General features: G+C 36.3%; 1 protein-coding gene across 1 annotated transcript in view; it reads right to left on the reverse strand.

Moving 5' to 3' along the window:
- The window catches only part of MSH3 (mutS homolog 3), a 221027-nt gene that overhangs the window by 95670 nt on the left and 97453 nt on the right, over positions 1–27904 (reverse strand). The window contains exons 13-17 of the mRNA XM_057302266.2: positions 18952–19084; positions 12565–12752; positions 11682–11850; positions 4940–5004; positions 1858–1974 (exon numbers count right to left, since the gene is read on the reverse strand). Of these exons, the coding sequence (XP_057158249.1) occupies positions 1858–1974; positions 4940–5004; positions 11682–11850; positions 12565–12752; positions 18952–19084 (672 nt within the window). The remainder of the gene's footprint in view (positions 1–1857; positions 1975–4939; positions 5005–11681; positions 11851–12564; positions 12753–18951; positions 19085–27904) is intronic.

A 27904-nucleotide genomic window follows, 5' to 3' on the forward strand; every position in this document is an offset into this window, starting at 1 on the left:
GGTTTCACCATCTTGGCCAGGCTGGTCTTGAATTCTTGGCCTCAAGTGATCTGCCCACCTCGGCCTCCCAAACTGCTGGGATTACAGGTGTGAGCCACTGCGCCTGGCCTGTTTATGGTTTTAAAGTGAGAGACTAACAGATGTATTTAGACTGATGCCTGCAGGCTCACCATGGGCAGGCTGGCAAAGGCCAGACATCTGGCTGCCGGATGGCTGGGGCTGAATCTGGGCTCCAACCCTTACCCTTGTAAGATTAACTTCTTATTTCTGCATCTCACTTTATTCATTTGTAAGTTGGGTATGATACTTAGCCTTACAGGGGTCACGTGAAAAATACTGAGTTTATATATAAAGTACTCAGACCAGTGGTGGTCTAGAGCTGGTTCCTATGGACTCATGAAAATCAACTGTGTACATCTCTTCCCAACTCCAGTCCAGTGGTAGCTTGACATCAGCCCTGGTGGGAGTGTTTACACTACAGAAATCAGCAAACTCTACAAACATGACTGTCCTTCCAAAGAGCTGGCTGTTAAACATTGGCCAGCACGCCATGACTTAAAACTGCCAATATGAACACATGACTATCCATAAATCTAGAATATAAGGCATTCTTTGAGACAATGGCAAGGACTCTTCAAAAAATACCATGGTAAAATAACAAAAAATGTGGCAGATAATTCTAGGTTCAAATAGACTAAAGAAGCATAATTACCAAATGCAACATGTAAAAGTTGATTAGGTCTTTCATTTTAAAATCTAAAGCCGGCGGGGGGGGGACATTGGGAAAATTCAAGAAATTCAAATATATTCATAAATTAATGTTAATTTTTTGGCCGACGCAGTGGCTCATGCCTGTAATCCCAGCACTTTGGGAGGCCGAGGAGGGCGGATCACAAGGTCAGGAGATTGAGATAATCCTGGCTGACACGGTGAAACCCCGTCTCTATTAAAAATACAAAAAAGAAAATTAGCAGGGCGTGGCAGTGTGCGCCTGTAGTCCCAGCTACTCAGGAGGCTGAGGTGGGAGAATGGCTGAGGTGGGAGAACTCGGGAGGCAGAGCTTGCAGTGAGCCAAGATTGCGCCACTGCACTCCAGCCTGGGTGACAGAGTGAGACTCCATCTCAAAAAAAAAAAAAAAAAAATTAATGTTAATTTTTTTTAGATGTAATAATAAATGGTGTTAAGATTATATAGTAGAATGTCCTTATTTTTAAAGACGTAGGCTTAAGTATTTAGGGGTAAAGTGTTACAATGCCTAAAACTTACTTCCAAATGTTTCAGGAAAAAAAATACATGAGAGATAAAAAGCAAATGTGGCAAATGCTAACGTGATGAACCTAGGTGAAGGGTGTATAGAGGGTCATCTTAACTTTCAGTAGATTTTAAGAATTTCTTTCGGGCTGGGTGCAGTGGTTCAAGCCTGTAATCCCAGCACTTTGGGAGGCTGAGGCAGGCGGATCACTTGAGGTCAGGAGTACAACATCAGCCTGGCCAACATGGCGAAATCCCGTCTCTACTAAAAATACAAAAATTAGCTGGGTGTAGTGGTGGGTGCCTGTAATCCCAGCTACTCAGGAGGCTGAGGCACAAAGAATTGCTTGAACCTGAGAGGTGGAGGATGCAGTGAGCCGAGATCGTGCCACTGCACTCCAGCCTCGGTGACAAAGCAAGACTCAGTATCAAAAAAAAAAAGTAAAAAAAAAAAAAAAAAAGAAATAAAATCAGAGAACACATGTACTCAACTATTTTATGGTGAGTCATGAGCTGTAATCTCTATTTTCTTTTTGATGGAAAGATTTTTCCAGTCTGTTTCTGATAGCAAAAAGTCAGATTATATTTTTTCATTGTAAACTCACTCTAGAAAATCAAGCCATTCAGCACTGCAGTCAAGGACTAGCTGCTCCCGGAGCTGATTCAGATGTCTGTAATTTTCTACAATAAAAGGAGAGTGAAAGCGGCTCACAGCTTTTGTGCTAGAAGAGGGGAAAGAACACAAATAGGAAATCAAGGTTAGTAAAAAATCCGAAATGCCATCACTTTAGAAAATTAGTTATTTATTATTCTCTGATGAACCTTGAAAGTAAACAGCTGTAAACAGAAGAACATTCTTTAATTATGGTCCTGAACTCTACTGATTCCAAAGAATATGACTTTGCTCAGGAAGCCTTTTAAAATGCATTTCAAATTATACCCATATAGCAAAGTCAGAGTTTAGAACTTTTATTTCATAGGCAGAAAGCTTTTTTCTTTAAATTATACTAAGTGAAAATGCTCTTTAAAAAAGATCAGAAGCATATATGGTAAAAGAAAATAAGACAAAGCTGGGAGGTAGATACATTGGTGAAGGTTGTATTATTCTTTGTTTTATGGGCTTTTCTGTATGATTGAAGTATTTCAGTGAAAAAAGAAAAATAAAAAAGCATTACAAAGAAAGCAATGCATTAAGTCAGGAGGCAATTAAGAAAGATCTTCAGGATACTGTGATCTGTGCAGATTCACAGTGGCTCTGGATAGGAAGAAATATCACATGCTCCCCATCTGGGCTTGAGTATCATCTTTGCTCTCCGTTCAGTAGCTAGAGCACAACAGGGGATGCCATGGGTCCCCAGTCAGAGAAGCCAGGTCGAGGCTCCAGTCCTGCCACTTACTTACTAGCTATGTGATTTGGGGCAAATGAAACAGACCTTCTCTAAATATCACTTTTCTCATCTATGAAACGGGGATAATAATATCTACCTCATAGGTACTGTTGACAGGATCAAACAAATAAAACGTAGGAGAGCGCCTGTAAGTATTGTGGTTGTGGTGGTGGTGGTGGTGGTGGTGGTTGCCACTGCTGTTAATGCTGTCATTATGATGATAAATCTTCAAGAAGAAAATGTCAAGGTGTCTGGTCTTTTTTTGCTCCCCAACTCTTGTAATACACTGTTGCACTTTAATTTGCCAAGTTGCTGGATTAGGGGTGGGCCTTTTGCATTCAAAATCTGACTCCTGATGTTCTAACTCATCTCTGTCAAAACCCTATAGCCAAACAGATAAACTGCAATGAACCTTTCCCTAACTATCTTATCTGTTGATTCAATTTACATTACTGAACATGTGAAAGATGTTGTCACTGATTTATGCCTTGCTTGTTGCTTTAAAATTATATCATCTAGACTTCTATGCCAACATATTTATCAAAGCTTTATCTTCTGGAAAACTCATTTAGGGAGATATTTCAGTTATTGTTGTAGATAGACTAACATGGTTTTTGGTAATTTCTCTTCATAATGCATATTTCACTCATTACCTGTGGTACAGGACAAAAACAGATAAAGGAAAGAATGCCTGCAAAAAGAGAAAACATCCCCTAGAATCAACAATACTCAAATCTAAAGTACAGCTTCTGGTAGCATTAAAAAAAAAAAGATGGTATTAGAATGAAAGAAATCCATGCCTGTGCCTTCAACATCTGATGATGTGGCAATGGATAATAAACATTCTCTTCTTAAGTTAAAATAATAAATTACTGGGAGGCCAAGGCAGGTGGATCACTTGAGTTCGAGACCAGCCTGGCCAAATGGTGAAACGCCATCTCTACTAAAATACAAAAAAAAATTAGCCGTCTGTGGTGGCAGGTGCCTGTAATCCCAGCTACTTGGGAGGCTGAGGCAGGAGAATCATTTGAACCCGGGAGGCGGAGGTTGCAGTAGACCGGGATTGAGCCACTACACTCCAGCCTGGCTGACAAAAAGAGACTCTGTCTTAAAAAAAAGAAAAAAATATATATATATATGTTTGTATTATTATATATTTTTTGTATATATGTATTATATATATTATATATGTAATAAAGTAACAATCATTCACACATTATGTCAAAATTTCCCTTCATCCTTAAAACAGAATGTCTGTACACTATTACCAGCTACGGTCCCTCTTCTACCACCTGAGGCAAATGTACCATTTTCATCTCATGTTTGTGCAACTTATTGATAACAGTACTAATAAATATTCCACGAAAGATACTATTCACAGCTGTATATACTTCCCTAATACCTTGTCTTTAAATGAGTCCTCTCTCGGAGATTAGTATCTAACCAAGGAGAAAAGGCAGAGTCCCAATGTGGTTCTCTAAATTTGTTTTTGATTAATTTATTTTCATCAATTCATGATCTGGGTTACAAAAAAAAAGATGTAAAGAATTATAATAATTATGTGCCAAGGAAGGCATTAAGAATAAAGAAATGTGGAGCTCAGTGAGGTAGAAAATGAAATTGCAGCTTCTTAAAAGAAATGTCAGGCATAGCATTCATCATGAAGTAAAAGCAACTAAATTAATCTTACAATTGAAGGTTCCTCAACTTTTCTTCCATGTGTACCCTGTGCTATAAAAATAAAGCAATAATTTACAAAACAAGAAAATAAATGTGTAAAAATAAGATACCTTTTTGAAAAATGTTTTAAAATCAATGATAAAGAGTTAAAAGTAATGATCTCCTTGGTTAAAAGTTCCATAAGAAAGGGCAGGGCACAGTGGCTCATGCCTGTAATCCCAGCACTTTAGGAGGCTGAAGTGGGTGAATCACCTGAGGTCAGGAGTTTGAGACCAGCCTGGCCAACAGGGTGAAACCCCATCTCTACTAAAAATACAAAAATTAGCCGGGGGTTGTAGTGTACTCCTGTGGTCCCAGCTACTCGGGAGGCTGAGGCACAAGAATCCCTTGAATCAGGGAGGCGGAGGTTGCAGTGAGCTGAGATCATACCACTACACTCCAGCCTGGGTGACAGAGCAAGACTACATCCCCTCCAAAAAAAAAAAAAGTTCCATAAGAAAAAATAAGTAAAAAGAATTGCTTTTAATTTCAAGAATGTGGCTACGATGAGCCCAGTAGCACATAGATATACAGATGTCATCATAATGCATTGTAAGAAAAAAATTTATTTTAAACCTACCTTCCAACCTTTACCCAATCAGTTGGTATACAAGATACAGCAGAGTTCTTTATTTCTATCATAAACTAAAACAAATACAAATAAACAGAGATTTAGATAAGTAACCATTATATATTTTACAGCTTTCCCCAAATTGTGGTATAACAATTTATTATATATTGTTAAACACTCAAGATAAGTCCAGTATTGTTTTTCAGACTGTATATATGTCAATACAGACAAATATTATTAATTAAGGGTTCACTACTTGGGACAAAGTACAATTTGTATTGCATAAAACATTTGTAATACTTGGGCTTTCATGTTTCTAATATTGTTATATGTATACTCTGATGGCTTTTTCATTAACCACCTCTTTCATTTATTAATACTCACTTATCTTAAGAATTCTACTACTCATAAAAGATTGAATTTCTAAGTATATAAAATTTTAAAATATTCAATTACTAGATGTTACACCGGTCTGAGATATGATCCTCCCCTATTCTGAACAGAGAGGATTTTTAGATAGTTTTTATCCAAGGAACCGAAATCCTCTAAAAGTCTCTTCACAGGAAAGCACTGACTTCCCTAACTATAAAGAGAAGAAAGTATTTCTTCCCATATGAGAGTTTTCTTCAAGTTTTCACTTATATGAACCATAGTATCTTTTTTTTATTTTTGTGGGTACATGGTAGTTGTATATATTTATTGGTTACATGAGATAGTTTGATACAGACATACAATGCGTAATAATCACATCAGGGTAAATGGGGTATCCATCTCCTCAAGCATTTTTCTTTTGTGCTACAAATAACCCAGTTATACTCTTTTATTTAAAAATGTACAATTAAATTATTATTGATTATAATTACCATGTTATCAGTACTAGGTTTTATTCATTCTTTCTGGTTTCTTTGTATCCATTAACCATCCCCTCATCCCCTCCACCCCCACTACCACTACCAGTTTCTGGTAACCATCATTCTATTCTGTATCTCTGTGAGTTCAATTGTTTTAATTTTTAGCTCCCACAAGTAAGTGACAACATGCAAAGTTCGTCTTTCTGTACCTGGCTTATTTCCCTTAACATAATGACCTCCATAATCCATCCATGTTGTTGCAAATTACAGGATCTCATTCTTTTTTATGGCTGAATAGTACTCCATTGTGAATACGTACTACAGCTTCTTTACCCATTTGTCTGTTGATGGACACTTAGTTTGTTTCCAAATCTTAGCTGTTGTGAATAGTGCTGCAATAAACACTGCAGTGCAGATATCTCCTTAATATACTAATTACCTTTCTTTGGGATATATACCTAGCAGTGGGATTGCTGGATCATATGGTAGCTCTTTTTTTTTTTTTTTGAGGGACCTCCAAACTGTTCTCCACAGTGGTAGTGGTAGTATTAATTTACATTCCCACCAACAGTGTACAAGAGTTCCCTTTTCTCCACATCCTCATCAACATTTGTTATTGCCTGTCTTTTGGATAAAAGCCATTTTAACTGAGGTGAGATAATATCTCCTGTCATTTTAATTTACATTCATAATTTATTTATAGATCCAACTGTGCTCTGCAAATAAGGTTCTCTGAAATCAGCCAGGAAGCAAGTGAAGTTCTATCACACCATTCATTTTTAGCCTTAGTTATGTATTATCTCTTCTCAGTGTGCTTGCATTTCTGTATTATTACAACCAAATTCAGGCCGGGCGCGATGGCTCACACCTGTAATCCCAGCAGTTTGGGAGGCTGAGGCGGACAGATTACCTGAGGTCAGGAGTTTAAGACCAGCCTGGCCAACGTGGTGAAACCCCATCTCTACTAATAATACAAAAATTAGCCAGGTGTGGTGGCAGGCACTTGTAATCCCAGCTACTCGGGAAGCTGAGGCAGGAGAATCACTTGAATCCAGGAGGTGGAGGTTGCAGTGAGCCGAGATTGTGCCACTGCACTCCAGCCTGGACGACAGAGCAAGACTCTGTCTTAATAAAAAACAAAAACAAAAACAAAAGAACTAATTCAATGATTCATTTAAATAAATTTATAAAAACCCATTTTGAGCAGAATGGAACCCAGAAGGTGTGTGGTTGTAATCTTGAGAGAGCTATGAGAACTTTTTCACATTTATCAGTTTTATTATATGCACATAACTTCAGGTATTTATAATGTTCATATTAATAACAGTATCAACATGGTTCTTGAGTTTATTTTTTCCATTAATAGAAACACTGTAGCTTTTACATTAATTATATTAAGAATCAGTGGCTAATCTAAAAAATTTCATCCTTAGAAAACTGTTTTGAACTAGTGATGCCCTCATTTATAGAGAATTACTACAGTTTCAAATCTGCCACACCCACTTAAATAGTTAAGAGTGAAGAGTCTAACAAGCCTCCTTTGGCTACAAAAAGTAACTTTTGAAAAACCACAAAAAATATCACTAATGGGAAAGATAAAATCACTTTTAAACTGTGCTAAATAATTCTGCTGTTTTAGAGTGTTCTACCAAAAGAAATGTTGGCCTTTTTATAAAATAATTCTGGAAAGAGCTATGCTAAAGGCAAACAGCAAAATTCAGGAACAGACTGATTGGATCACTGATATTTGGGAAGGACACATCTAGATGCATAATGACTAACACAGAGCTCCACAGGAGTTACTGGCTAAGGGATGGTGGACATTTTGAACAAGGAGCACCTTGGGAACAGTTTGGACCACAACTATTCAATCTGTAAGTATCAAAAGTTCTACTCTAGGAGCACAATCACTACAGCGGGCTACCATACACAGAGCCAATACAGTGCCACTGCAGGGGGGAAAACAGCGAGAGTCAGGAAGGCACAAGTTAAACCCCTCTGGTCACATCCTCAGACAGGGTCTGGTCCTTGGACTGATTCTGAGGGTCCCTTTTCCTCACTCAGCAATCCTCAGAGTTTCAGCCTGGGTTCCTCCTCAGAGTTGTCTTCTGCTAGCTTTTCTTCTCTTCTATACTGACGATAAGATACAACATTTTTTCTCTAGCTATTCTTTTTTTCAAACATTCTAAGAATGAACAGGTAGGCCTTTGGTTTAAGAATTTTATTACTAAAGAAAAGAAAACTAACATAGAAAAATAGCATACATTCCAGTAATCTTAGAAAGCTCTCACAGCAACTTTTCCTGGTCTACAGTTCCTGACTTTGTTTATTAGGTGTTGATGTGAGTAGTCTGCCTTGATTCATTATAAGCAATCTCTCATATTCTTCTCCTGGGACCCAGATATTGTTATTCAATCTATATAGCCTGTGGTATCACTGGGCTGGCAACGTTGCTAGGCTTGCCGAAACTCTTACTCACTCCAGAAACTGCTGTTTTCTCCAGCACCACACTTAACCCATTCCTCCAATCCCCCAATTTCATTCTCTTAATAATTTAAGGATGTTTTACTATATTTTAAATCTAAGTAAAAAGTACTCAGATGTAACAGATTATTTTCCACATTTTAAACACAGTAAACAGGTATTTGGATATGCTGCATGCTGTCAATTAATAAAACCCTTTCTAAAGATTTTTTCCAATATTTTTCTTTTTCCCTTAGTAATAATAATAATACTTATCAGTACTGCCCCCAATGTAAACATTGCCCCATTTCCATTCCATATTTCATTCAAGGTTAAGAGATAATTGGTATATATTCATAAAATATGATAGAGACTGTAACAGAAGCAGTAAACTATGTAAACTTCTGCTTTCATTACATACATACATACTTTCATACATACACACATACATTCATACATACGTTCATTACATAATACATAATAATGTATGTACATTATTACATAAAAATATAAAGTTTCTGCTTTCATTAATTTCTTCTAAGCCAATATTTACATAGTCAGAGACAATAAGGCATCATACAATAAGGCTTTAGTATTCTAATGAGTATATAAAAGCTGGGAACAGAGGTGAAAAATGAATGTTGTCAAAATAACACTGGATTTACAGACTGGCACATTTATCTAATTTTAGTAAAAATAACAAGATCCACATACCATCATGTGGCTCACATGGGGCTGCTATAATGGGTCTTTTAAGGTTATTACAAAAGCCATATGTATAGAAATAAAATGTCAGAACAGAAAGGCATAAAAAAGCACCAATAAATGTAAAATAAGGGTTTTTCACCCTGCCTCCCTCACTTCTCAGAGATAATCATATTTGATGGAGTCTGTTCCTAGTCCCTTAAGTACCTCTAAATAATTTGAGAATAGCATTAGTCCTTTTTTTTTTTTTTTTGAGACAGGGTTTCTCTCTGTTGCCCAGGCTGCAGTACAGTGGCATGATCACAGGTCACAGCAACTTCAGCCTGTCAGGCTCAAGTGATTCTCTACCTTAGTCTCCCGAGTAGCAGGGAGCATAGACACATTCCACTATGCCTGGCTAATTTTATATTTTAGGGATGGTGTCTCGCTATGTTGCCCAAGCAGGTCTTGAACTCCGGAGCTCAAGCGATCCTCCTGCCTTGGCTTCCCAAAGTGTTGGGATTACAGGTGTGAGCCACTGTAGTCTTTTTTAAAACAGAATTTGATTAAAACAATTTTGAATATTTAGAATTCCTTTGGTGTTCCAATGAATAGAATTATTAATTTTTTCAAAAGGTTTTATGAAAGCAATTTTGTATTAACATTCTACTAAAATCCTAGAGAAGATTATTAAAAACCAACAAGAATCCATCCTACTATCAATAATGAAGAAACTTTGTTCCTCAAATTCATCAACTTAACCTAGTAAAGATAAAAGATAACTGATCTTCCTAATAATTTTTAATGCAATTAGTTGATCTCCATGCTGTACTTTTTAAACCTCAATGCCACACTCATAATGAATAACCAGTCTACTATCTCTTATGAATTCCTGAAAATTTTCTCTCATTTTTACTCAAAAACTGCCAAATGAATCCAGGACCGTCTTTCCAAGACTTAAACTTTATTTTATTTTGAATACTATGAGCTCTAAAATATCTAGATTTTGTCAGATAAAATCCATGGTGTTGAGAATCTTTGTGTTAATATTTGGAATTAATAAATGGAATGAAATACTGATATTAATATAATACAAAGACTAGAGTCTGGCAGAAGTGGGCTGGATTTGTGCTTCGGACCTTGGGTAACTTATCTAACTACTCCAAACCTTGGTTTTCTTTCCAACAAACTGGAATGACCCTTTTGGGCATTGTTATAAGAATTAAATAATATATGTAGGCACCTACCATCATTCCAGACTTTAACAAGTACTTGATAAATGGTAACTGTATTACTATTATTGTTATTATATGAGTAGTATAAGCATAGCACTTTATGATTAAAAAGCACTTTCATGTATTTTAACTTAATTGGTCTCCATAATAGTCTTACAACAGAGGTAACTCTTCCATGGTCGTATAGCATGTAAATGGTAGAATTGGCACTTACACTTACTTTCTCCACTGTAAAAAAAAAAAAAAAAAAAAAAAAAGTAGTAGAAAAGGCAGCCACTTTTCTACTACATATCTTTTATTAAAGTAACTAAAGCAGTGTTGATCATCTGATTTTAAACCAATAGCCAGAATAGTGGCCTTTAGGCCAGTTTTCACTTTGCAAGGTCATGACTGCATAGCAAAAACAAGTTACAATTAAATATTTGGTATTTGTCTGTTCAGACAATAAACATAAGTATAAATATTGTCAAATCATTTTTCTGTTATATAGAGTTCTATGTGGCATTGTGAATGTCTGCTGAGTATAATATCTTAATAATTTTAGTTCAGAAGACAGGTTGACTTAATGGGTAAATCTATGAAATAACACAAGACTAATAAACATTTTAATGAACGTTCTCAATTAATGTAGAGCTTCTTATTTCAAATAACTATACATTCAACAATCTTTTGGCAAAACACACAAAACAATGTAAATGTTTAAAAATTTGATTTGAAATTAAGTTCTTCCCCACCGGAAAAATATCTGTTTTTTTAAAATCCTGAATAAAATGCTCATTCTATAGAAGTTAACCATAAGTTTCCTAATTTGGTATTTTAATAAAACAGAATTTCTCAAACTCCCTCAGTTTGAATCTTCATATTTTATTAAACATAAGATATAGGAGTAGCATGTCTCAAGACCCAGAATAGGACTGAAAAGCACAACCATATTTAAAAGGCATACTTCTTCCTTTTCTGGTTCTCATTCAGACATTACTATCAAACTTTAAACAGAAGTACACACCCCCAAGAAACATATTCTAAACAGTACCATAATTTTATGGAAGACTCACTAACTGTAGTTTTTCACTCTAGACATGTTTTTTTTAGCAGCTATACTCTTAACTTTAGGAGGAAGCCCCGCCGTTTAATCACTGTATGAGCCAATCAACACAGGCTTTGTATCATTTCATCATCTGCAAGGTAGGGATCAAAGACTAACTTCTCTTTCCTGGATTTAGAACAAATGAATTCTATAAGTTGTTATTCATAGTAATTGAGATTTTCTATAATATAATTTCAACAGATAACGCTAATATACATATAACATTAAGTTGCATTACTTTAACAAGAGACTAATAAAACACTATCAAAATAACTCTTATCAAAACAAGTTATTACAACATATTTCCAAGGAATAAAACAGAAAATTTGAAAAGATAATACATATCCTATCCTCAGATTTCTATTTACATTTTAAAATAGCTTTTCTACTAGAGTAAAACTAATAGAAAATAAAAGTAAGTTTGACATTACCTCCTGTCCTGATACTGTCACATATTGTGCAGAAGGATTTTTTAGTATTTTTCGTATTTCTTGCAAATGCATTCGGATCTCGTCAATAACACCTTGAATTTCATCCTTCCTCTTTTTTATTAAAGGGAAGTCAGAAAGGTCTTTAAATAATTCAGTTTTATCCCCAACTCTAAAAAATCAAAACATGCAAATACATATTCGAAGTTTATTAATTACAGCAGTTATCGCTTATTTTTCATAGTGTGATAAAAGAGGAAAGCACTGGAAGTCAGAAAAATGTGGTTCCAATTGTCACTAAGCACTTATGGATTTGTTTTTTAACTTCTCTGAGGATGGTCAAAATTACCCTAAAATCATTTCTGCTTTTTAAGTTCATGATTCCCATGGTAAAACCAAGAGATAAATTATTTGTTGTTTGCCTATGCAGAAAACAAAGACAAATGTAAATGTCAAATCCTATTTCATTTACATAGAATGTTTTGTGCAATATGTTATAACTACCTTTTAAAGGATAACTTTGCTTTTACAGATTCTAAATATAAAGACATCTCTGGAAATATAGGAAATGAGTACAAGATAGCTGACACTCATTTTGGGGTTAATAAACTACTAATGCTTGGCTTTGCCTGTGTTTTACCTTTCCATCATCTGATATGTGGGGGAGTACTATATCTGTCCTAGATGGTAAACTGCCTAAATTTTAGATAGCAAGTATTCCAGCTGTAATGTAACACTTTTAGGGTCCAATCACATTTCTAATTATATATGTACTCATGCAACTTCTATTATTATTCTAGTAAAGATTAAGAATCCACAAATAAATGGCAAATGCACTGAATTATACTGACTGGTGAAAAGGAAGAATTCAGGGTCTGGTACTTACTTGGCAGCTTGTTCATTGAGTATCTTTAAGTAATGCTCCACTGGACTGAGGAGTTCAGGAATTTCTAAAATAACGGTCCGGAGCAAGTCTGACTGAATGTGGGAATTAACAGCAGGTATTATTGCTTGAAATTCTGACTTTAGGTGATATAAAGTTTTGACAATCAAGAAGAACTCTTGGGTAGAACACTGAAAATAGAAATATTTTTTATGAAATAGCATAAGATACATGAAAATGAAGTTTAATTAGTGACTTTTAAAAGTTAGAATCAGAATTGAGGAAAGTTTAAATTTTCTATTAACTAGTTAGTTGAAATAAAATATCACTGATATTTTCTAAATGAGGTTAAATACTATGTAATATTTTAAAGGTATAAAGGAAATAATTTTAGCCAAGGAAAACAAAGCCAATACTTGTTTAGTATTTTTTCATTTTTAAAATAACATAAACCATATAGCAAAAATAGGTTAAACAAGTTAAAAAATGTGAAGGATAATATCTGTAAGGCATAACAGACACAAGGCAAAATTCTCCCAAACATAATAGGCTCTTACAAATTGACAAGAAAAAGATGAATAATCCAAAGAACAATGGCTAAACAAACTGAATATGCAGCTCATAGAAAGAGAACAGCAAGTATGTATACGATTATCTTCATATATAATTAAAGACAAGCAAAATAGAAATATAGGATAGCATTTTTCACTTATCAGAACGTCGAAGATTTAAAAGCTTCACAATAACCATGTAACAGGATGTAAAAGAAAAAAAGACACTTTTATATACTCTTAGCAGAGGACTAACCTTTTTGAAAAACAACTTGGCATGTCTTTGTAATAAAAAGGTGCACATAACCCTTTGAATAAGCACCACTTTAAATAATTTATCTAAAAACAGACTAACAAATAGTGAAAAATATGTGTGTCTGAATATTCATAGTAGCGCTGCTTATAATTTAAAAAGATGAATAAGAAATAAATGTCCATCAATTGGGATCTTATTGGGAAAAACTCATGCAGTGTAGTACTACGAAACAGCTAAAAGAAAATTAAGATCTGTTTGCATCAGTATAGAACTCCATAATTTCAACATACATTGAATATATACAGTATGTTTATATCATATACCATATATGTATATATTTTTATGTATTTACATGGTAACACTTTCTTTGTATTCTTTAAATGATATACATTATTCTATATAAATAAAAAATCTAAATATCAATAAAAATTTTAGGAGGTAACACATGTGACTTACTCTGGTTACCTCTGGGTAGTAGGTATGGAGGGGTGGCAGAGGGAGACTTTTTACCCTTTACTGCATACCCCTGCATACTACTGTAGTTTTTTTTTTTAACATGATCATGAATAATTTTTATATCATAGCTTCTGGTAAACAGTGGGTTAAACACATGCATCTAATTTCTCTCCATCTTGAAACGACAGTTAAGAGATTGTTTAAAACGGCATAAAACCAGCCAGACGCAGTGACTCACGCCTGTAATCCCAGCACTTTGGGAGGCTGAGGCGGGCAGATCACAAGGTCAGGAGTTCGAGACCAGCCCTACCAACATGGTGAAACCCCATCTCTACTAAAAATACAAAAATTAGCTGGGTGTGGTGGCGCTCGCCTGTGATCCCAGTGACTCAGGTGGCGAGGCAGGAGAATCGCTTGAGCCTGGAAGGCAGAGACTGCAGTGAGCCGAGATCGTGCCACTGCACTCCTGCCTGGGCAACAGAGCAAGACTCCGTCTCAAAAAAAAAAAAAAAAAAAAAAAAAAAAGGAAAAAAACACACTAGAAAAGAAGACAACAGCAATAATATGTTAGAAGCTATAAAGTAAATAGATAAACAGTAATTGACTTAAAAGACTCAAGGTACCTGAATTTTAAACTGTCCTTAAGGAAAACTGAGACACAATTTACATCAAGAATCCAAAAAGACTTGTGTACCAATATGGATTCTGCCCTGTTAGCGAACTTCTAAAAATATTAATAATATCTTCCATGAAACAGAAGATACTACAACCATGAAACAAGATGCTACTTTTAAAAAGAAAAAACATTTGGAGGACAAGAAAACAAAAATTCTTGGAAATTAAAGCATAATAGTAGAAATGAAAAATTCAACAGAAGAGGAAGTAAAGATAACGAAGTCATCTAAAACCTAGAATTTTATACCAATCCAAACTACCAATCAAATGTGAAGGTAGTAACAACAATAACAACAACAAAAAAACCACTTTCAGACATGAATGTTTCAAAAGATTTACTTCCAACATGCTTTCTCAGGAAGGTTCTAGAGGATATACTCCACCAAAATGAAGAAATAAACCAAGAGGAAGACATGGAATATAGAAAATAAAAGATTCAACTCAAGGGAAGTAAAGGGAATCTAAGATAGTACTATACAACAGATACGGGGACAACCAGTCCAGACTGGATCAAGTTAGAAGGCTCTAGAAGACAGCTCAGGAAAATAAAACTGACAAAATGTTGGCTGAAAAGAACTGTCTTTAGATGAGAAAACAATTTAGGGGTAAAGTAATAAGGCACATAATAGATAGTATATATGAAATAGATTAAGGCTAAGAACGTATTCAAAAAGGTAATTACTAACCACAAAGGGTGAATTATGCAAAAAAAATAAGAAGTTAGGTCCAACTGAGCAAATGTTGAATTCTAAGTGTATCATGAGGCAACTTTTCTCCAGAAAGACCCCCTCCCCACCCCATACAGGAAGCTGGACTGTTTACATAAACGTGAAACCTGGAAGCTTTTTGGCCACTAGTCAATTAATGATACCTTTTAACAAAAGTAAAGAAACAAACACAAACATTTTCAATATAATTTTGAATATTAACCTCTTATGATTATTGTAATCCCAAGAAAATGATTAATTTTCCAAGCTGAGACACAATGTAAAGTTAAGTCAGCAACAGAAGCAAGGTGAAAACCAGTAGTGCTTTACAATCATGTTGAAAGCCAGAGGCAGCAGGTTGTTCTCAAGTTTCTTAAGCAAAAGAACTCAAAAGAAGCTACAAGAAAGCTGAGGATGGGTAAGTGGCTGCTCCTGAAGTCACTCTCCAGGAGTTCAGCCCTACTTCTGGCAGCAGCTGTCTCACTGGGAGAGCTTGAGCACAGACCCACAAGTATGGTGGCAGGGCCTCACTGGACCCAGGATGGGAAGGACCCCAGCTTAAGTGCCACACTGAACATGCAGGTTTGGGCTTATTCCTGCTTAGCTAAAAAAAGATTTTCACCTAGGAAATTCTGAAAACACTCTCCTCAACATTTGCTAAGTGCGATTATCCTTTAAATGTATTCACCAACCTCGGCAGTTACTTAAGAATTTCTTACAAAACAGTTCTTGAGCAAAGTTAGTATGGGTTCCTGTGACTAGCACTATTTACAGGATTTGAATTTAACATTTTGCCATCAAAAGAAATGTTTGTTTTAGGCTAAGCACAGTGGCTCACACCCGTAATCCCAACACACTGGGAGTCCAAGGTGGGAGGAGCTCTTAAACCCAGGAGCTGGAGACCAGCCTGGGCAACATGGCAACACCTTGTCTCTACAAAAAATGCAAAAAAAAAAAAAAAAAAAATAGCTGGGCATGGTGGCACGTGCCTGTTGTCCCAACTACTCAGAAGGCTGGAGGCTGAAGCTGTAGTGAGCTGTGGTCGCACCACTGCATTCCAGCATGGGTGACACAGTGAGATCTTGTTTCAAAAAAAAAAAGAAGAAGAAGAAATGTCTATTTTATACCAGAATCAGCTCACTTGAGATCCTCTATCATTATCACCATAAAAACACCTATTGGTACATATTCCAGGGCACGTTCCACAAAACCATACAGCCTATGCTAACCACTTCCCACAACATCCAGTGTTCCTTCTCATTTTATGAATTTCACATAATTGGCACAATCTGTACCCAGGACATCACCCACTATGTGGTGTACACAGTAGAAGCTTATTTAGAGTAATCTAATAATAAAGAACAGACATATGTTTGATGGTGTGTTCACAGAGCCAGCCAACTAATCTATAAAACATTGGTTTAAAGCATTCAGCTTTCCTGAAGTTGGTTTGTTACCAGATCATTTCTACTCTTCACCCTTCAAACTAATCTTTAGGTACATTCTTGTGTAAACAAACACTAAAACAGCAACAAGGAATGGCTTCCAAGTGAGTTGTAAGTTCCATTAGTAAACTATATTTTGAAATTCCAAAATAAGTCATTCTTGCACTGCATACCGGCCACTTTTTAAATGAATTAGATTCTGACTTTACTAGAGTTTTGAAACTTTTATAAATACACAAACCCTGTGCAATACAAACATCAAAGTAAAGTTTACAAAAAGGCAGGAAGGTGGAATAGAAATCACAGCCCCATGAACTGATGCTGCCATCTTGATGCCATGGACACTTTGACTTTGTGCATTTGAGTAGCCACTGAAAGATTTTCAGCTTTGCCTCTGTTTTCAAATCTCTGACATCTGTCAGTGAATCCTTTGAAGTAGTTAAGGCAAGGTGCCTGGAGATCTGTTGTTTAAAGAAGGTTAATATGCATCAATTTTCAGGCTCTGAGCCAAGGATAAAAACAACAAATGGTTTGGCACCCACATTGCAACTTCAAAAAGGTCTACCATAAAACTTGCGACTATCAGCACAGCTTCTGCTATTGCCAGCAAAACAATAACATGGTGTACCCAATAATGATGCAATAGACTCCCCTGGCCCCATAACCAACTCATATATCTTTCTCCCCAGGATCAGTATTTCCAGTTCTGGCTTGTGCATTGTTTTCAAATTTAGCTGAGGCACGTAAAACAGTTACGTAAGTCCTCTTGGGCACCTCAAGTATTCTTAGAAGCAGTACTTATCATTCTAGTAAAACTCTGTGGGGGTAAAAGGGGATGAAAAATATAGAAACACTAACGAAAAATTGGTCACAACTAAAATTTAGGCATATTGGCTGGGCGCGGTGGCTCATGCCTGTAATCCCAGCACTTTGGGAGGCCGAGGCGGGTGGATCACCTGAGGTCAGGAGTTCGATACCAGCCTGGCCAATGTGGTGAAACCCCATCTCTGCTAAAAATACAAAAATTAGCCAGGCATAGTGGCGGGTGCCTGTAACCCCAGCTACTCAGCAGGAGGCTGAGACAGAAGAATCAATTAAACCTGGGAAGTAGAGGTTGCAGTGAGCCGAGATCACGCCATTGCACTCCAGCCTGGGTGACGAGAGTAAAACTCTGTCTCAAAAATAACATAACATAACATAACATAACATAACATAACATAACATAACACAAAACAAAATAAAAATTTAGGCACATAAAAATGGTTACACAGTAAAATTATTAAATTGGCAAGGAGTTACATTTGGAGGAAAAATAAAATTTGCTTATGAAAAATGGCAACCAGAAAAAAAAAATGGCAGTCAAGATAACTACATCAAACATGATAGCGTCCAAAAGACACAGCCAATGAAAACACAGTCAAGAATCTTGGGTCTAAATACAGATTCTGTTACTAGCAAGTTACTAAACCTCTGAGCATCATCATATTAGCCAAGGTAATTCAAGTGGTTGCAGCATTTTATATATATACATATATATACACACACACACATATATAGCATTAGATACAATTTCTTATTAGTAAGAAGGTAATAAAAATAGTAACTTCTCAATGTCATAAAGTTTTGATAAGGAACAAAGAGTATAAGGTATGTGAATGACTTCTGCAAAAAGTAAAACACCATAGTTTATAGTGTTTTATCATTTAAAAATATTAATAATTTTTTTAATTTTAGGCATATTTTGAAGATAACCTAAATTATTTCCCTAACCATGGAAAACGACTCATTTTTGCTATGACTCAAACTGTAAAGCTTAAGTGATAAAAATCAAAATAATCCTTTACTCACCTTCAATATCCAAGCTTGTTTGCATACTAACTACCACCACAGATGTTATACTAGCAGATTTTTCCATAGTTTTAAGAAATAATAAGTTGTTCTAAGATCAAAAGAAATAAGGTTTTTTTTTTTTCTAAAATAACAAGTCTACATAAATTTCCTATTTTGATAATAGTCTGTACTTTCAGGATGAAACAGGAGAATACCCTATATTATAACAGAAGGGCCTCTATGTTGCTGTAGTTAAGGCACATGAGAAAACTTTATTTTCTACAATGGAAAAATTGGAATAACTCTAATTTGTACTATTAAAATTTCTGAGGATTCAGCTACTCTCGCATGCTATTTGTAAGATTTTACAAAATAAAATAATAATAGAGCTCTCAAAAGTTTTCTTTTAATATATAGTGTCCTCAAGCTGAAGAACACTGTCAGCTTTAATAGATTTCTATCACACTTACTTTTTTGTGATAAATGCTACAGAGTCCCCTCTCTATGTCGGGCAATTTACGTAGATGATTTTCTATCTGACCAAACACACTAGATTCTGAATGGAGAACTTCCGATACAGCATCAAGCCGGGCATTTATTTCCCTGTGAGAAAAGAGTAATAGCAATAATCAGATATGTTAGGAATTCAGAATATAGACATTTCCCACTCTAATGCCCAGGAATGTGACACAGCCACTTACTAGGCACAAAGGAAACTCCTCCTTCATACTGAGACAGTCAGGTGGGAAGGACTCCCTGACAAAACTCCAATGGGCATATGCATTGAGAGGAGGGTGCACTGGGGTGGAGACACAGAAGTTCATGCCTTTGGCAGCAGGGAGGAGCCTGGCCCCTCCTCCTCCTGGGTGGAACCTGGGATTACAGTCTGCGAGGCGGGAAGCATACTAGCAAGATTCTCGTTCTGTCTTGGTGGAGAGTCCTTGTTTCCCTTTTTATTGCTCTTTGCCCAATAAATTCTATTTTTCTCCTCCTTCAAATTGTCTGCAGGCCTAATTTTACATGGCTGTGTGATGAGGACCACCCTCCCCCAACCTCGCTGTCTTTAGTTGAACTAAGGAAAAAGTCCTACAACAATATATCTGGTCCTTCCATGCCTCTTATTATTATCTGAATCAAAGAGCAGGTATCATACAAGGAAATTCACTAGCTGGGTTTGACAAAGACAGGCTCACCAAGCAAACACAAAGACTACATTTCCCAGTCTCCCCTGTAGTTAGGTATGGCCATGTACCTCAGTTCTGAAGCATGGGTGGGAATGATGTAAGCCACCTCTAGCCCTGGCCCATAAAAGCTTCCTGAATAAGCTTTCACATTCTCCTAATCCCCTTTGCCAGCTAGGCAAGCTTCTGAGCCTCATGGTAACTCCATCAGCCTGAGCCCACAGTGGAGCAGAAAATCCACCATTCCCGGATCTGTTACCAATTGAACTTATATTAGCAAGAAATAAACTTCTAATGTATTTAAGCCACTTAGACGGAGAATTTGTTTGCTGATAGCTTGCATTACCTTGGCTAATATAATAGTTAAACAATGACCAACAAGACGACCTAGTGGTGATGGTGATGGCTGAACTGACCAACTGTTTGAATGAATTAAATTAAACATATTGACCCTGACCAAAGATTGGGGAGTAGCAATAGAAAGTGCAGAGTATATGACATTCAGATACATAGGAGATCAGTGCTGCGGGATTTTACCAACGGCTACACCTTAAGTGATGACTCAACTTAAAACGGAAATCTGATGGACTAAATGTATCATCAATGAGATGTGGTCCATGAAGTACCTATAAACATCAAAGGCCCACACTAGGTATAATGACCATCTGTAGTATTAAAAACTAAGATAAGTAAACATGTCTGGTGAGTAGTAAGTCCTCAGTAAGGATTTAAAGTGTTTGTAAATGAATGAATGAATAAATAAACAAGTGGATGAAAGAATGAACTGATGTTTTGGGGGAAAGGAGGCATCAGCCACTGAATAAACTTGGTGTCTCTCAAAATTCTGTTGACATCATACACACCGATACGAAAAGCAAATCTTAGATCAGGATCCTGGCTAGATTACAATCAGACTGAGGACTTTCGATTTAGTGAGTGCTTTTGTCTTTATTATCCTTAACTACCTGTGAGATCATGCCTTTTCATAATACAGAGCTTCTATACTAACTTCAGGCCTCATTTTTGTTCCATTTTTCTCTGGCTCATACTCTTGCATGCAGAAGGACCATTTGTTAGTACGATGCAGGAGAGCAAGACAGAGCTTTGTACACACACGGGCTGGCTCTTCCATTCTCAGCAGGGTGGACTCTGTAATCCATCCACCACTCTCCATCTCTACAGCCACTACTATAGTCTAAGTCCAAATTATATTGAAACAGCCTCCTAACTTTCCTCCCCACTTCCATTCCTTTTTCCAACTCATTCTCCACACTGCAGCCTGAGTGGTTTTCCTAAAGCCCAAATCTGTTCATGTCACACCTCTGCTTTAAACTCATCTGTGACTTGCTATTAATCTTAGGTTCAAATCCAGAATCTTTAATTGTCCTAAAAAACAACTGATGCCTGTTTAGCTCTTGGGTCTCCCCTGAGATCATGTGTCACTCTCTTCCTCCTACTCTAAGTTCCAGTCAGACTGCATATCTTTCAATGACTTAGTTACTCCAAGCTCTCTGACATGGAGGCTTTCTCATTTGCTGCTTACTTTGCCTAGAAGGTTATTTTCCTCTTCCCTACCACCCATCAGCTACACTTCGTCTGGCGAACTCCTACCCTCTCTTCCTCTGAAAGGCCTTTCTAGATTCACTAGACCAGACTTAATCCCTTTACTATCATTTCCCATACTACCGTCTTTTCTCTTCTCATAATGGTAATCATAATTGTATTTCTTCTTCAATGGGAATTTACTACTTCACTGTCTTTCCTACAAGACTATAAATTCAGTGAACACAGGGGTCATTTCTTATCCCTACATTTCAGGATAACAATTTGTGCTCAATAAACAGTTATTCGATTCAATTTCATTCTGAAGACTACATATAAAGTAAATCAAGATGAGCTGGAAAAAATAAATTTTCTTTGCAAAGGATTGTTGTGATAAAATAAACCAATGTTTTACTCTAACATTTACCCAAAATGTTATACAAATATAAAGTTTTACTTTAATAACTCACTCCTGCATAAATGAAAGATGACACCAATTGGAATAGACTAAGTTGATGCTACAGATGGTTTGAGGACTGATAAAATAATGCCATCTGTGAACGTATAAGACAGCCTACACAAATAGCTACTGTCTCAAAAATTAAAGGTTTTCTGAGATATAGAAAGATACGAGCAAAAAAGTTTAATAAAAATCTAAGTCATATTTATGAAGTCTACCAGAAGATTTTTTTAATAGATATAAAACTATAAATTTCTTAGAGACTTGAAAGGTTAGGCCAAGTTGGTTTGGAATCTGGGAAAACATAAAGGAAAAGGTTTTTATTTTAGTCTAGTGCCAACACAGGCAAAAGGAGTATGTTCACTATCAATCAGTTTGGTTTTAACCCAATCTTCTTTAAGGACTACCTCAGAGGTTACCAACTTGGGCTCAGAAGTCAGGTGGCCTTGATTCAAACCCAGGCTCTGCCATTTACCAATTATTTAGCCTTGTCCTAGTTTCTCCACCTATAAAATGAGAAGAGCAATGAGCCCTAACTCTTGGTGTTAGTACAAGAATTCAATGAAATAATAAATGTCAGGTACTTAACACAGTACCTGCTACATCATGACAACCACTCATAAATGTTTACTGTTACCACATCATTACAAATTTTGTGTAGTAGACACTACAAAGAACAGCATGGAAGAGGGATAAATAGCATCCAAAATATGAGCTCAGAAATAACTATGTGTGGACAAACCTTAGGGCATAGATATGTAAACAGGTATTTTGTGCAAAGTGAACAACAAGTGGGAATTATACAAGAAAAGCTAGTCCTGGGATCTTGAGTGCTAAACCTGACAAGTAGTAATGATCTGAAGTACTCGCTGTGCTGAGACTGGACAGTAGGTTGCATTGAGAAAGCACAATATAACTATTAATAATTATGGAGGTCTAAATGGGCAGGGAGAGAGTGAAAGGGTATGTGACACTGTTCACCACAAATTTCTCATCACTGCGGTTAGCTATAATTCCATCTTCAACTCCTGTACGAAGATCAGAATGGAAATAAGCAAGAATGACTACATTTTTAAATATTAAACATTCACATACCTTAGAATTGTTCTTTAATGTGCAGTAGTAACAAGACCTTCCAAATAATTGTAATAAAACAGTATGTCAGGCCACACAATAGAGAATTATTATCTTAGTGCAATTAATGACAGATGGAGTGATAGCAACAGGAAACAAAACTGGAAGAAGCATCATCAATTGGATGATGATAAAGATATTATTCCAAGATGCCTGATAGTATTCTACGGTTGATCTTACTATACAACTTAAATTAACTGAAAGAAGGCACCTGAGTCATTTCATTCCATATACCAAACAAACAAAAAGAAGAGGTCCTGGGGATGACAAAGATTCATCTTTACTACCAAAGATGAAAGGACTAAATGTGAGTGTCACTGGAGTCCTTCACATTTGAAGATAAACTAGGTAGTGACATGAGTATCTACCATGTGTGGCTGTCACTCAGAAACACAGAGTGTGACCTATAGCTATTGTCAGTGATGGAGTCAGTACCTAGTGGTTGCTACTGTGAAAATGCCTCTATAATTCAAACTTAAGATAATTTTGTATAGTTAGATATATTGAATAAGATCTAGTATTTGAGAGTGCAACAGGGTGACTACAGCCAACAATTTATTGTACATTTAAAAATAACTAGAAGAGTATAATGGGAATATCTGTAACACAAAGAAATGATAAATGCTTGGGGTGATGGATACCCCATTTACCCTGATATGATTATTATACATTGTATGCCTGCAACAAATATCTCATATACCCTTAATATATAGACCTACTATGTATCTACCAACATAAAATGTTTTAAAAAAGTTGTCTGGTGGGGGTGGGGAGCTGAAATACAAACTGCTAGGGGTGTATTTTTTGTTTGGTTTCGTTTTACTGAAAAGTTTGACTTTTAAGACAACACAGAACGAGTAGATTAAATTCAGACATTAACACATTGGTCATGTGAAATGGCTAAATGAACTACCTAAATAATCTCCTGTCAGAAACATGAACCATAGGCCCTTTCTTAGGATCTAAGCATCATTAGACCTATATAGCTTCACCTTTCACATACACCATTCATTCTTACATTCAATGAACAATTACTGAGTGCTTACAAAGTACTAATTGTACAAAGTGGTAGACATTAGGGCTATAATTGTTAACAGAGCTTTGCTAGTCTACAAACAATTTACACTCTAGTGATGAATAGTAAAACTTTTTAAAAAGCATTAATGATAACAATGTAATAAGATTATAACTGGGTTATGATCTAGGTACAATGGGAACACAGGCCAGGAGCATCTAACGAACAAATGCAGTTTCAGGATCAGGGAGGATTTCCTGGGAGTAGCTATTGAGTAAAAGATTAGCTATTGTCTATAAAAGATTAGTGGAAAATGGAGGGTGAAGGTTTGAAAATGTGATCACAGGAGCTGGGATCCAAGGCTAATAGTTTGGATGCACATAAGAACAGTGTCAGGAATACCAGTTAGAAAGCTGTTTCAAAAATCCAGAGAAGAAACACTGAAGGCCTGACATTGCCACCCTGTGCTGCATTCTAGGTAATTTCTTCAGGTATTATCTTGCATTTCAGTTATTTCCTCTATTCTTGTTTAACCCATATCCTGCTTTGTTGTTGTTGTTTTCTTTTCTTTCTTTCTTTTTGGAGTATAAGATCCATTCTTATTTAAGTCATTCTGTTTTTAATTTCAATAGTTTTTGTGGCAGAAATGGTTTTTGGTTACACGAATGAGTTCTTTAGTCCATTCAGTCTTAAAGAATTGTCTGTGGTTCCTTTTTAAATCAATCTGAGCCCTTTTGATAGTATTTATTTTCCATGCTCATATTTTTTATTCTATTTTGTATTTTTTTAACTTGGTGATTTATGTGAGTACCATCAGACTGTTTTAAATAAGTTTCACAGCTTGGAAATTGCCAGACCACACAGAGTATAAATTGAAACTGAAAATCTATGAGGGAGGGCCTGTGGTTAAGAATTCTTAGAAACGTTTTCCTCAGGCAAGAATAGGTCAAGACGTATTTGTCACCTCTCTACTGAGACCACAGTCCTTTGAGTGTCTCACGTTACTATGGTATCTCTAACTTAAATGGACCCAAGACCCTGTCTCCTGTCTCCCACAAGGCAATTGAACCCCAATCCTTTTGATTACCAATATCTGCAGGAGCCCAGAGGGCAGCTGCAGCAGTCAATTCACTTCCATTTCCAGTTCCTTTTTCCATCTGTTCCCTCAGTTTTTCCCTTATGTTTTAAATACAGATTCAGCAATGTCCTAAAGGGATGTTTGTTATGCTTGATCCAGCATATCTAGTTATTTCACATAAGGAGATATTTTATGACATTAAAACCACAGAAAATGAAGTCTTCTTATGGCATTTTTGAAGAGCGATATTTGGAAAATCCTCATTAATAAAGGCATAAAGATGGAGAAAGATAAAGCAGGAAGGGCCAAAAAGGAAAGATATTTATTTCCTTCTCCTCATTCTCTCCAATATTCCTCTTCCTCAGCCCAAATGAAAGCTGCCATTTGCTGCAGGTCGTTTGTGCAGGTCTAGAGCTCACTGAAGGTCCAAATGTTGAAGAACAAAGCAGAGGCCAGCTAAAAGTTCCTGGATGTTAGTTAATCCCTATGCACTGACAGTCGGGACAAACAGTAAGAGGCACTCGGGTTCATTTTGTTCTTAGCAGCAGCAGTTCCTCCTTTAAACTCTCATTCAACCCAGCAGAGGAAAGGGGCACCAGGTCAGTCCCAATCAAACACAGCTCTCAATTACGCACCACCTGCTACTCTCCCTTCCCATTTCCGAGCAGTAATGCATCCCCAGGGGCTGAGTAAACCAGAGTCACTGCAAGTGAACACCCGGTTGGTGGCTCATGGAACATGGGAAACCACAAAGAATACAGAGGGCTTCCCAGTGTAGTTCATTTTAGAAGTTCCAGAGTTAAAAGTGACATTTGGTTTCATTAACACAAATTAAATGTTAAGTGGAAGGAAATATGCAACATTCTATTACTTCATCATTTGGGCCAGGGTAACAAATTAGAAATACAACCATTAATACTCCAAACATATGGGTTTACCAAAACAAAAGCCATTTAATGTAGAGAACATTGACCACTAAAATGTACTTAGTACATCAGAAAGTCATGCAAAAATGTAGTCAAAGATCTATTTCCTAACACAAACCATTTTCTATTCCCTTAATTATGTGATTTAAATGCCAAGAATTATCTTAGCATGCCTAATTTCCTAAAGCAGTTTTCTAAAAATCGAATTTGACTTATAAAGGTATTACTCATTTGCTCTAAATGTGGTATTGAGTTATAGAGTGAGTAACAGGTAAGTATCTGATTTTAGTACAAAAGCTTCCACTACTTGTATCTCTTCCTCCTTACTAGTAGATTATACCTTGACCAGATTAGATTAGAAATTCCCTGACGCTGGGAACACCACCTTGTCATTGAGACTGAATAATACAAAATTTAAAATAACTATCTTATACTACTAAGGGAAAACAGCCAAGTACAAAGTACTGGGTATATTATGGCTCCATCTATGTAATAAGGGAGGAAGAGATTTCATATATATATATATATATATATATATATATATATATATAAAATTCATATTTGCTTTTTTAAACAAAAGGTTTCTGGAAGTATACATGATAAAGTAATAACCATGATTACCTAGTGGGATCTGAGCAGATGTGGGGCAGGAATGATAAGCAAACATTTTACTGTGTAACTTTTCACATTTTCAAACTTTTAAAGTATGTGAAGATATTGCCTGTTCAAAAGTTCAAATAATTTTTTAAATGCTAAGAAGAATGTACAATGGAATTGAAACAACAAAAACCATCTCTGGCAACAGACTGCTAGGTATTCACTAAACATTTCTTCCTATTCCTTGAAAAACAAGCAGACATTTGCTAGCCCCCGTGCAGTAAGCTGTGACCATCGGAATGCATTCTTCTGCTTATAATCAGATTTAGGCAGAAGGGTAATGTGCCAATGCAAGGCCTGCCTCACATAAAAGCCATAAACGTATATCCTCCCTGTTCTTTCTCCTTCCACTGGCTGAATATCAGTTCTCAAGATGACGTTGGAAGCTACACGTTTAAAACTGAAGAGCCTCTGGGGTTCCTAACTGCCTATGTGATGAGAGTCTCACCCCACCCCCCAATGTGGAAAGGCCATGGATTGTTTATGCAATGAAAAAAAAAGAAGAAATTAACTTTCACACCATTAGAGCCATTAGACTTTTTGGGGTCTTTGTGTTAACAGCTAGCTTCCCTAACCAATGCATTGCCTTTTGTGTTAACGAACACATTAGCATTTACTTAGTCAATCAGAACGTGAGGTTGAGATTCCTCAATTCCCAGAACTAGTCAAGTTTAGAGCATAAATAAAAGGGACCACAAAAAAACATTCCTCAATTGTTCATGGTTATATTATTTTGAGAGTAGGCCCCCATAAAAGACTCTACCTACTCACCAGTAATCCTCCTAAAGTCTCCCTACATTCCTGACGGTAGCTATAGGCAAAAGAAAACACAGGCAAGTACCAGATTCAGGAAAAGAAATGACCTGCGCAGATACTAGAAACTGACAGTGCAAGCACCCAGCCTTCCCCCTGCCATCCCTGGAAGCCTTGGTCATCTGATGGCTGTCTTCTGTCTTTCTAATGCAAGATGTGCTGGAAAACAGATGCTCTCAAGTTCAACACGGGCTTTCTAGACAGATGTGCATGGGTCTCATTTTCACCTGATTATGATGGTAGTGAAGGTCAAACAGCAGTACATTATAAAAAATTCATGTGTGTGTATTTTCTGTATAATTTTTTAAAAATTAAATATTGCAAATACATGTAAAACACCAGCCTACCTGTATCTCTAACCCTTTTCTCATTTCCCAGAAGTTATTATTGTCGTGACTGCCTATGTGACAAGAAAACACCACTTCTGTTTGAACCCCTAAACAGGATATTGTGTGTGACAAAATTTAAATTAGTGATATCATTTATGTGTTCTTTTATAACATTGCTTTTCTGAGATTTATCCATGTTGATACACGTAGACTTAAGTCATTCATTTTAACTGCTGTATAATATTCCAATATATAACCAGACAATTTATTTTCCCTTTCCCTACTAAT

This window comes from Pan paniscus, chromosome 4, assembly GCF_029289425.2.
Source record: "Pan paniscus chromosome 4, NHGRI_mPanPan1-v2.0_pri, whole genome shotgun sequence".
Taxonomy (NCBI): Eukaryota; Metazoa; Chordata; class Mammalia; order Primates; family Hominidae; genus Pan; species Pan paniscus.